Raw genomic sequence first — 11944 nt, forward strand, 5'->3', positions numbered from 1 at the left:
TTTATGGAGAAAATGGCATTTGAAGTGTACTTTGAAAGACATTATCACAGCCTTCGGGTTGTTACCTGCCTGTAATTCCTGAGGGCAGTCCAACAAAGACATTTTCCGTGCTTGCCATACTTGGCTACCCCCAAAGTGTAAATCCCTCTCACACTTTCTCATTCCCAGAGTATTGAAAGCTTCTTAGTTCTCCTCCTAACATCCTCCTCTCCCAGTATGTCCTTTTTCATCCCATTATCACTTAGACCTCTAAGCCAGAAAGGGAGGAGTAAGTTTGACTCCTCTCTCCCACTACTTTGTCATTCAATCATCAGTCAATCTTTACATCTAAAATCTGTCCACTTTTCTCTATCCCCACAGCTGTTGCCCTAGTCAAAACCACCATCAACTCATCTTAACTGGCCTTCTTGCCTACAGTTCTACTACCATTTAATCTACGCTCCACAGAGCAGCCAGTGAGCCTTCAAAATTCGAATCTAGGGCCACGTGGGTGGCTCAGTCGGTTAAGGCTCCAACTCTTGGTTTTGGCTCAGGTCACGATCTCAGAGTCCTGAGATTGAGCCCCATATCAGGCTCCATGCTCAGTGGGGAGTCTGCTTGAGATTCTCTCTCTCCTTCTCCCTCTGTCCCTCCCCCGACTTGCTTGAGCATGTGCACTCGCTCTCTAAAATAAAATAAAATCTTTTTGAAAAATTCATATCTAATTGTCAACAGCCTGTTTGAAACCCTTCAGTGGTTCCCCACTGCTCACAAGATCTGTCCCCATGCTCCAGACTCCAGCTACTCAGAACTCCTAAAATGCTGAGCTCCTCTTGGACTCCAAGCGACCACAAATCCTTTAACTCTTCCTCCTCATCCTCACCTGGCTAACTCCCACTTCCACTTAAAACATCACTTCTGTCACTCCCAAACATAAACACACAAGATAGGGGCGCCTGGGTAGCTCAGTCGGTTAAGCATCTGCCTTCAGTTCAGGTCATGATCCTGGGGTCCTGGGACAGAGTTCTGCATTGGGCTCCCTTTCCAGCGGGGAGCCTCCTTCTCCTTCTGCCTCTGCAGCTCCCCCTGCTTTTGCAGGCATGTGTTCTCTATCAAATAAAAAAAAAAAAATCTTAAAACACATGCACGCGTGCGTGTACACACACACACACACACACACACACACGATAGTCTCCAAGCTTCCTATTGCTACCCCAAGACTTTACTTCTCAGCCCCTTCCTTCGTGGTCTACACTAGCTTTCCATTAACTAGCGCCCTTAAAAGTCTTACTTTTTTATGCAGCAGAACCTTTTTTTCAAACGTAATCCTATGCAGACCCCTAATATGTAAAAGGACTGAGCTTCTCAGCCTAAAGCAAGAGGTTTCAAAGCCCCCTTCATTCAGCCTCCACTATCCTAAGGCACTTCTTCCCTAAAATCTAAGGTGCAAGACAATTAAAACCCCACAGTATTGTATTATACTGCCTACTCAAAGGAAGCAATACAGTACAGTAGAAAGAGTTGTTTCAGAAGTCACACAGACTCAGGTTCAAATCCCGATTCCTTTTTTTTTTTTTTTAAGATTTTATTTATTTATTTGAGAGAGAGAGAGAGCACAAGAGGGGGGAGCGGGAGACGGAGAAGCAGACTCCCCGCTGAGCAGGCAGCCCGATGCGGGACTCGATCCGGGGACTCCAGGATCATGACCTGAGCCGAAGGCAGTCGCTTAACCAACTGAGCCACCTAGGCACCCTAGTTATAAGATCTTGAGCAGTCTGCCTAAGGATCCATTTCCTCAACTGTAAAACTCAGCTATAAAAACAGACTCTCACTACTTCCATTCAACATTAAATGGAGGTCCTAGCCAGTAAAATAAGGCAAGAAAAATAAATAAATATCGGATTGTCTGTAGTTACAGATGACATAATTACATAGAAAATTCTGTGGAATCTACAACTACCAGCAAAATCAAAGCATATGAGGACAACATATAAAAACCAGCTTTATGTTTGTATATTTGTGACTAACAATTAGAAAATAAAATTCTAGGGGCACGTGGGTGGCTCAGTTGGTTGAGTGTTGCACTCTTGATTTTGGCTCAGGTCATGATCTCATCGGGCTCCCCACTCAGCAGGGAGGCTGCTTCTCTCCCTTTTCCTCTCCCTCTGCCCCTCCCCCACCACATGCTCCCACATGCGCTCTCAAAATAAATAAAAATCTTTAAAAAAAAAAAAAAAAGAATTTTTTTTTAAGATTTTATTTATTTATTTGACAGAGAGACACAGAGAGAGAGGGAATACAAGCAGGGGGAGTGGGAGAGGGAGAAGCAGGCTTCCCGCCGAGCAGGGAGCCCGATGTAGGGCTCGATCCCAGGACCCTGGGACCATGACCTGAGCCGAAGGCAGACGCTTAACGACTGAGCCACCCAGGCACCCCTAGGCATTACTTTTAAAATAGGTATTTTAGGGGCGCCTGGGTGGCTCAGTTGCTTGAGCGGCTGCCTTCGACTCAGGTCATGATCCTGGAGTCCCAGGATTGAGTCCCGCATCGGGCTCCCTGCTCAATGGGGAGTCTGCTTCTCCCTCTCCCTCTGCCCTTCCCCCTGCTCATGCTCGTGCTCTCTCTCTCTCAAATAAAATCTTTAAAAAAGAAATTAAAAAGTCTAAATAAATGGAGAGATATACCATGTTTTTGGACCCAAAGATTTAATATTGTTAAGATGTCAATTCTCCCTAGTGATCAATCTATAGATTCAATGCAATCACAATCAAAATCTCACCAAGATATTTTGGTAGAAATTGACAGGTTGGTTCAAAATTTATAGTGAAATCCAAATCTAGAAACACTAAAAGAGTATTTTTTAAAAAGATTTTATTTATTTGCTAGAGAGAGAGATCACAAGTAGGCAGACAGGCAGGCAGAGGCAGAGGGAGAACGAGACTCCCCGTGGAGCATGGAGCCCAATGCGGGGCTCGATCCCAGGATGCTGGGATCATGACCTGAGCGGAAGGCAGACGCTTAACCGACTGAGCCACCCAGGCGCCCCTAAAAGAATTATTTTTAAAAGAGGAACAAAACTGGAGGACTTACACTACCTAACTTCAAGGCTTACTATAAATCTCCAGCAACCAGTAGTGTGAACTGATGTAAAAGTAAATTGATCAATGGGATAGAATGGAAATGTTTGAATATATATTTACATAAATATATATGATATATATTCATTTAATTTTCACAAAAACATCACAGTCCAACAGAGAAAGAAAAATCTCTTCAACATATAGTTCTGTAATAACTAGATATTACCATAAAAAATGAATCTCAATTCCCACTTTATATTGTACACAATAATTAATCTGAAATGGACCACGGATTACGTAAAAGCTAAAACTATATAAAGTTTTTAGAAAACAGCATTAGAATTATCTTCATGACCTGGTGGCAAGCAAGGGGTTCTTAAACACAGAGAGCAATAACCTTAAAAAAAAAAAAAAAAAACTGGGGTGCCTGGATGGCTCGCTCAGTCGTTGGGCATCTGCCTTCGGCTTGGGTTGTAATCCTGGGGTCCTGGGATCGAGCCCCGCGTTGGGCTCCCTGCTTGGCGGGGGGCTTCCTTCTCCCTTCCCCTTTGTCCCTGCTTGTGTTTCCTCTCTTGCTGTCTCTCTCTGTCAAATAAATAAAATCTTAAAAAAAAAAAAAACTAATAAATTTGACTCTTTGATATTTAAAACTCTGCTCATCAAGAACACCATTAGGAGAATGAATAGGCAAAGCAAAGGATGGAAGAAAATATTCATAAACTTTTTTTTTAAAGATTTATTTATTCATTTGAGAGAGCGAGAATGAGAGAGAGTACATGAGAGGGGGCAGGGTCAGAGGGAGAAGCAGGCTCCTCGCCGAGCAGGGAGCCCGATGCGGGACTCGATCCCAGGACTCCAGGATCATGACCTGAGCCGAAGGCAGTCGCTTAACCAACTGAGCCACCCAGGCGTCCCATAAACATTTTTTTGATAATAGTTATCCAGGCTATATAAAGAACTCCTACAACTCAATACTAAAAAGAACTAAAAATTTAAAATGGGCAACAGATTTATGCAGACTGTCCAAAGGAAGACATAAGAATGGCCAATAAGAACATGAAAAGGTGTTCAATATCAGTCACCAGGATAATGCAAATTAAAACCACAATTACACTACACACGCACCACAGTGACTAAAATTAAAGACTGATAACATCAAATACTGGCAGAGATGTGGAGCAACGGGAACTCTCATACATTGTTTGTGGGAATATAAAAGGTACAACCACTTTGAGAAAAGGTCTGGCAGTTTATTATAAAACTAAACAGACACTCTATGAGCCATTTCTCCTAGTATTTACCCAAGAGAAGTGAAAACATAGTCCTACCGAAAAAACTTGTATAATAAGAACCTTCATGGAAATTTTATTCATAATAGCCCCAAACTGGAAACCTCCCAGGTATCTGATACTGTCCTATGATAGAAGAAAGGACTGAACTTCTGATAAACACAACCTCAAAGCCTTACCAAAAATATATGCTGTGTGATTCTATTAATATGACGTTCTAGAATAGTTACAATTAATCTATGATGATATGATAAAAGATCAGAACAATAGTTGCAGGGACTGACCGACAAGGCACATGAGGGAAATTTCAGGAGTGATAGTAATGTCTGATATCCTGATAGAGGCTTGGGTTGTATCTGTTTATCAAAACTCATTAAATGGTACAATTAACACTTGTATACTCCACTGTACCTAGATTTTACCTAAACAACAAAAAGAACTGTAAACAAATACTGAACTCTAGTTAATGACATGCATACTGAGGCGCTTAGGGGTAAAGTGTACTGATGTCTGTAACTGACTTTGAAAAGCATCAAAATGTAAGATGGATTAGTGGATGGAAGGAGGAATGGATAGGCATGCGATAAAGCAAACACAGTAAAATGTAAATTATAGAATCTAGGTGATGGGTATATGGGTGTTTTACTGTATAATTCTTTCAACCTTTCTGTATATTTGAAACTTTTCATAATAAAATGTTGGGTAACAAACTTAATCACAAAACAAAAATATTCTAAAATAAAGTGCAAAGTTCTTTCCTATTCTATCCACAGTTGTGATATAAAATATATTATGGGGAACAGGAGTAGTTGTCACTTTTATTACTATTTGGCTGAAGCATCCTCACTGCTGTGATTTCTGGACCTCATTGCCATTGCTGGATTAGAGTCTTCCTTTCCACTACAACACATGCCATAATCCTTGTGGACTTCGCCATCATCCATATATATATAATACACCAATCCATTATTCAATACACCAACTTTGGAGCTCCTGTCTTATTTCTTTCATCTCTGGAATACTTATCACCTCCAATCATAATCCCCTATCTGCTCTCACTACCCTCCTCTTCCAACTCCCCAAGATTCCTAGTCCATGGGAGCCTTCACTTACACCTCCATGACCTGTCTTGCAGCTTTTCCGCCTATCACCTGAAAGATTGCTATCCTCCTAGTCTCTACTGCAGCCATTTGCAACAAATTCTCCCGTGCTCCTCTACCTGAACTGATGCGTGCTACTGGAGGAAATCTCACAACCAGACCAATAAATGCTGGCCAAATTTATGGTCTCGACACTCAGCACTGCTCAGCAATTCCTTTCTAATTCACTACTTGGCTCCTTCTCCACACTCCACAACAGTAACTTCAAAACTTCACCACGCTTCTTAAACTCCTTACTCATTTCTCTTTCCTCACTCTATGTAAAGAATCTTGTCTTTCATTTCATTGTGAACACAGAGGCTACCTACCATGAACTCACTGCTCCCCAACCTACAAACCCATCTTTCTCTCTTTCCTTCCCATCTCAGAAAAAAGGATGCCTTCCCCCCTGCTAGAGGTAGCATAGCATAGTGTTTAAAAATGCAGACTCTCTAACCAAATTACTCTTTCCAAACCTCAGTTTCCTCTCTTCATTCAACAAATTGCACGTACCTGAGGTGTACAATTTGTTAAATTTTAACCAATGTATATATCCCTGAAACTATCAGCACAATCAACAAATGAACATAAAAGCCTCCCCCTAAAATAACTATTGACCTTTTTGTCATTGTAGATTAGTTTGCAATTTCCAGAATTTTATATAATTATCTAGCATATACTCTTTTTTGATCTGGCTTCTTTCATTCAGCTTATTTTTGAGATTCAGCCACATTGCTGTGTGTTATCAATAATTCATTCCTGGGGTGCCTGGGTGGCTCAGTCATTAAGCATCTGCCTTCGGCTCAGGTCATGATATCCCAGGGTCCTGGGGTCGAGACCCGCATCGGGCTCCCTGCTCAGCGGGAAGCCTGCTTCTCCCTCTCCCACTCCCCCTTCTTGTGTTCCCTCTCTTGCTGTGTCTCTGTCAAATAAATAAACAAAAATCTTAAAAAAAAAAAAAATTCATTCCTTTTTATCACCAAGTAATATTCCAATGTATGGCTATTTCACAATTTGTTTATTCATTCACCTGTTAATGGACATTGGGCTGTTTCCATTTTTTGCTGAATACAGCTGCCACGAATATCCATGTATAAGTCTTTGTATGGATAAAGGCTTCATCTACTCTTAAAGTTTTATTTATTTGAGAGAGAGAGACGAGCAGGAGAGGCAGAGAGAAATGGAGAATCTCAAGCCGACTCTGTGCTGAGCTCAGAGCCTGACGTAGGGCTCAATCTCACGACTCTGAGATCAAGACCTGAGCTGAAACCATGAGTGGGATGCTTAACTGATTGCACCACCCAGGCGCCCCAAGGCTTCATCTATTCTTAAGACTTTGCTTACACCCCTGGAAGTCCCAAATCTGCAGTGGCAGATACCAACAAACAACCGCCAGCTCGACAAGCCCACTTGGAGAAGCCAAAAGGACTTTGTCCCAAACTCCTGTGTTCAGGTCACTCTCTCCACCCCCAACAGCTTCTCCTCCATTCTCTGTCCTGACTAAAGGCATGCAAACCAGAAACTTAAGACTCTTCGTGCTCTCTTCCCACTTGCCCTACTCACTCAGTGGTTTACCAGGTCCTGTCAATTCTACCTTGTAAACATCTCTCAAAACCCATCCCTACATTTCCATTTAGTTCAAATGCACCCTTAATTCAAACACATATCATCTCTTGGCTGGACTATTAAACTAGCCTTCTAACTTTTAAATCCTTACCTCAGGTCTCATTCTTCTCCAATCCATTTTCTATTCTATGGCCAAAGTGAATTTTCTAAAATTCCAAACTGATGTTACTCACCCATTCCTCAATGACTTTCAGCCCCTCAAGATAAAATTCAAACTCCTTAGCTTAACATTAAAAAAATTCTCTATAAACCAGTTTGCTCTCCAAACTCATCCTCTGCCACTTCCCACCCTGTTCTAACTTAGTCATTTCTAGATGATGTCATTTACCTTTTTATCCCTAGTGCCAAGGGCATTACCTGGTCTGTAGTAAGCATGACATATTTGTGCAACAGATAAGGTAGGACTTGGACTGATAGAGAGAGACATTCTGGGCACAGTCAGGAAAAGTAGTCATCCAGTCTGGCTGAGCACAAAGAATATGAAAGATCATGGTAGGCAATCCAGTCAGGAAAGCAGGATGAAGCCAGATCATCAATCAAGATCAATTCCATGCTAAAGACTGTGCACTTCATCCTATGCCCTCAAAAGATATCGTTGTTTTTGTTTTTTATTTAAATTCTAGTTAGTTAACATATAGTGTAATATTGGTTTCGGGAGAATTTAGTGATTCATCACTAACACCCAATGCTCATCACAACAAGTGCCTGCCTTAATACCCAACACCCATTTAGCACATCCCCTCGCCCGCCTCCCCTCCAGCAACCCTCAGTTTGTTCCCTATAGTTAAGAGTCTCTTATGGTTTGCCTCCCTCTGTTTTCCCTTCCCCTACGTTGATATCAGTGGTTCTCAACAAGAGTGCAACATACTCAGAAGTGTACAATAACTTCTGAAATTTGAAAACCAGATACAGGAAAGGTGAGAGGCAGTAAACTAGTTAAGAGGCTATCACAGTGGTCTGGGAAAGAGGACTCAGAGTAGAAGGAAACAGATTAGAAGACATGTCAAAGGGAAATAAACCTATGTTTATTGTGTTATATCTTGTGCCTGGGTATGGGCAGTAACATAAAAGAGAGAAGTCAGAGATGACTCCAAAGTTTTGAACCAAATAAAATAATAAAGCCACTAAGCAAGAGGAATTTTTTTTAATGGTCCGTGGAGGAGGAGAGAGATGATGGTTTTAGTTGCGGTATTCCCACACCCATTCATTCAAACATAAGTGCCTATTAGGTAGGTGTCAGGCACTGTATGTGTGAAGGATAAAAATGGGTAAAATACCATTCCTTTTCTCAAAGACCATCTAATCTACTTGTGGGATGGGGAAGACAAGTAAATAGGAACTTACAATTCATTGTTAAGTGCTAGGGTTTGGTGCTAAAAGAAAGTAAAGACTATCCAACTCAGCCCTGAGAATTTGAGAAAACACTGAGGTCGAGTTAGCATTAGGCCAGGCAAAGGGCAGTCCAGGCGAAGAAAATAACATGACGATAGAGCCTCAGGTAAGACAACACAAATTGGGCACATCTGCAAACAGTAAAATAAGTCTAAAGGAAGAGTTCAATATAAGGAGATATCCACATGAAATGTCTAGCAGGCAGGTGAAAATGCAGGTTCTGAGAGCTCTCAAGAGCTACATCCAGATATGCAATATATTTTCAACCTCATCTTAGGTGGCTTAGAGTGCTCATCAGTGGCTATCTTAAATAAGAATTGGAAGAACCCTACTTATCAGCTAGATTGTGTACACTTCCACCTCCCCCCATCACTTCTGTCATGCAAGGGTAGCTCTGTTTCAAGTTAAATAGGTCACAAGGATTGGTGGGAACTGTGGAAAGTTGGAGAATGCAGGCCCAGTCTGAAGAGGAAAGCCATTCACTCAGCTCCAGCAGTTTACTGTCTTGCCCAATGTGGAGAGATCGTCCTATTCTTCACGAAAAACTGAAAATTCAGATTTTATGTAACATCTCCCACTTTTAAACAGTGGTAACTAATTACATTAAAAGTCTGTAAAACAACATTGTGCCAGCCAAAGAAAATGCTTCTGTGGAAAGATTTCAGCAAGGGCCACCAGTGTGGCAGATCTGGACCTGGTCTGCCAACTCTCCTACAATGCTCTTTCCACTACTTCCTAGTACCCTCAACTAAGAGTATCTTGATGGTTCCCTGGGACAGGAGCTGTTTGCTCCTAAGCAAAACAGCCCTAAACTGATAGTGTTTTACAAGTTCTTTTGTATGTTCTCAACAATTTTTCTGTGTCCTCCCCACTCCACCCCCACCTCCATCAGTACCAGGCTTCTAACATGACTGAGACCTCCTACTCCCCTATTATAAGCTAAGATTTTGCAGGTAAAGCAAAAGTAAAAAGAGAGCCCTGATTTCTAATGAATAAAGTATATAAGGAATATGGCATCTCTCTGGTTTTCTTAGAAAACATCACAGAGATGTTTGTTACTTACTCAGATACTTAAGGAAAAAAGTCAGTAACTTATATCTGAAAAAATGAGCAAATTCTGCTAACAAACTAAATAGTTTCCACTGTAAGTTTCCAAGGGGGGGGGCGGGGGGGGGCGGGAAGGGCAAAAGGGAAAGCAAAAGTTGCTGGCCTTTGGGAAACATCAGGCACCTTTTAAGACACAGTTTTTAAAGGTATAAATGTTTAGAACAAAAGATATATCACAATCTCAACTCTCAGTAGGAGTAAAAACATAGTTTAATAACATAAAACATTCTTTGAGCAACAAGAAATTGGGATTAAGAAACACTATTAAAGCAATCTGTATTTATAGAAAAGGTAAAAGGGAAACAAACACCTTATTTATTTATTAAGATTTTATTTATTTATTTGACAGAGAGGGACAGCGAGAGAGGGAACACAAGCAGGGGGAGCGGGAGAGGGAGAAGCAGGCTTCCCGCTGAGCAGAAAGCCCGATGCGGGGCTCGATCCCAGGACCCTGAGATCATGACCTGAGCCGAAGGCAGAATGCTTAACGACTGAGCCACCCAGGCGCCCCCAAAAACACCGTTTTAATGTTCGTTCACACACACTAGTTTCTGACGTTTTCATGTACATACGAAGTCACAATGTTGCTTTAGAGGCTTTTAAAATGTAACATTTCCTAAATGTACTAAACATTTAAAAGCACAGATCATGGAGTATGCAACTTTAGGTAACAATGTGGCAAACTTGAAGAAACACGGGAAGGCTAAAAATTCAAACCAACAAAACAAAAGATAGTACCAAGATTCTCAGACGCTCGGGGGCAAAAAAAAGAAAAAAAAAAGAAAAGAAAAGAAAAAGAAAGAAAGAAAAGAAAAAGAAAAAGAAAAAAAAGAAAAGTGGCATGTACACCCGCCCCTGTTAATCGGAGGAGTGGGGGAATTCAGGGGAATGAAGAGTGATTACAGAGGACGAGCAAAGCAGGCCATGTCCTGCTGGCAAGCGAGCTCTGCAATTACTTAGAGCAAGCATTATGGCTAGAGCATTCTCGAGCCCACTAAAACCAGCATACTGGACACCTAAAACCGGAGGCTGACAGCAGCTCCAGGGTAAGACCGAGAAGGCGGAAAAGTGGCCTGCTTTGACCTCCACTGAAAACCGAGTCTCCTCCAACTCTTGTCTCTGAATCAGGGGCAGGACGTTAACCTCTCAGAGGTTGGATTATTCGGGCAAACTCTGCCTGGCTTCCTGCGGCCTTCCCACACACCGGGTGAATGTCAACACCGGGCCAGCGAGTGTGGGGGAACCTCTCAGTGTGCGCCGTCCTTTCTGGGAGGCGGCGAGACCGGGAAGAAAGACGGCCCTGCGCACGCCCCGCCTCCCCAGCCCTTCCCCGGCCCCGGCCCCGCGCCCTCGCAAGGGCTGCAAGCCGGGAAGCGGGGTCCCGCGCGCTCCTCACCTTTTTCAGCGCCGGCACCAGCAGCCCCCGCCACTTGGGTGCGTTCTCCTCGCTGAAAAACTCGTACGGCAGCTGCTGCGCCTGCATGGTGCCCCCGGGGCGCCTCTGGGCGGGGAGAGGGGCGGCGGCGGCCGGGCCGGGGAGCCGCGAGAGGGCGAGCTCGCAGCACCGAACAGGGCCGCGGCCCCACCGGACGGCCCGGCCCCCTCGGGGCGCCGCGCGGCCGGGCTAGTGCTGGAGAGGGGGCTGAGGGGCGAGGCCCGCGCCCGGCCACCCACCCGACACGGGCACCAGCCGTGGAGAGCGAACGCAGCCCGGAGGCGGCGGCGGCGGCATCCCGCACCACCGCCCCGGGGCCGGGCCCCCCACCCCTCCCCGGCCCACCGGCGCCGGCCCGGGCTGCCCTCCGCCGCGGCCGCCGCCCGCCGGGGCTACGCTCCCGGGCCCGGCCTGGCCCCGCGGCAGAGCCGGCGGCTGGGGGGGGAGGGCGTGTGGAGGGACGCTCCGGCCGCGGCGCCCGCTCCGCGCAGCGGGGACCCCGAAACGCGAGCGGCCCGGGGCGGAGCTGAGCCGGGGTGTAGCGGGGGAGGGGAAAGGCCCGAGGTCGTCGTTGGAGGATCTGGCTGCCCAGAGGTGCCGCCGCGGCCGCCGCCGACGACTCCGGTGTAGCGCTGGAGCTTCCTACTAGCGAACTGAACCTGCTCGCTACTGAGCATGCGCCGCCGAGCAGGGCCGGTTCGCTCCGGGTTTTCCGGCTCCCCGGCGAAGGAGGAGGAAAGCGCCAGTGAGGGAGGGCGCCCCCGAGGACTGCAGGGGAGGAGCGAAGCGGCCCCAAGAAGTCGAACCCCGGCCTGCGGGGTGGGGTGCGGGCTACCGCGAAGTGGCCCCCATTGTGTGGCTGGGCCGCGAGGGATCCCACCTCTCTCGGAGTCCCTG

General features: G+C 45.0%; 1 protein-coding gene across 1 annotated transcript in view; it reads right to left on the reverse strand.

Moving 5' to 3' along the window:
* SOS1 (SOS Ras/Rac guanine nucleotide exchange factor 1) overlaps positions 1-11371 on the reverse strand; it is a 142590-nt gene extending 131219 nt beyond the window's left edge. The window contains exon 1 of the mRNA XM_035000964.1: positions 11009-11371. Within this exon, the coding sequence (XP_034856855.1) occupies positions 11009-11095 (87 nt within the window). The 5' untranslated portion in view covers positions 11096-11371. The remainder of the gene's footprint in view (positions 1-11008) is intronic.
* Positions 11372-11944: the final 573 nt, after the last annotated feature.

The sequence above is a fragment of the Mirounga leonina genome, unplaced genomic scaffold (genome assembly GCF_011800145.1).
Source record: "Mirounga leonina isolate KUSES-001 unplaced genomic scaffold, KU_Mleo_1.0 Mir_125, whole genome shotgun sequence".
In the NCBI taxonomy this organism is placed as follows: Eukaryota; Metazoa; Chordata; class Mammalia; order Carnivora; family Phocidae; genus Mirounga; species Mirounga leonina.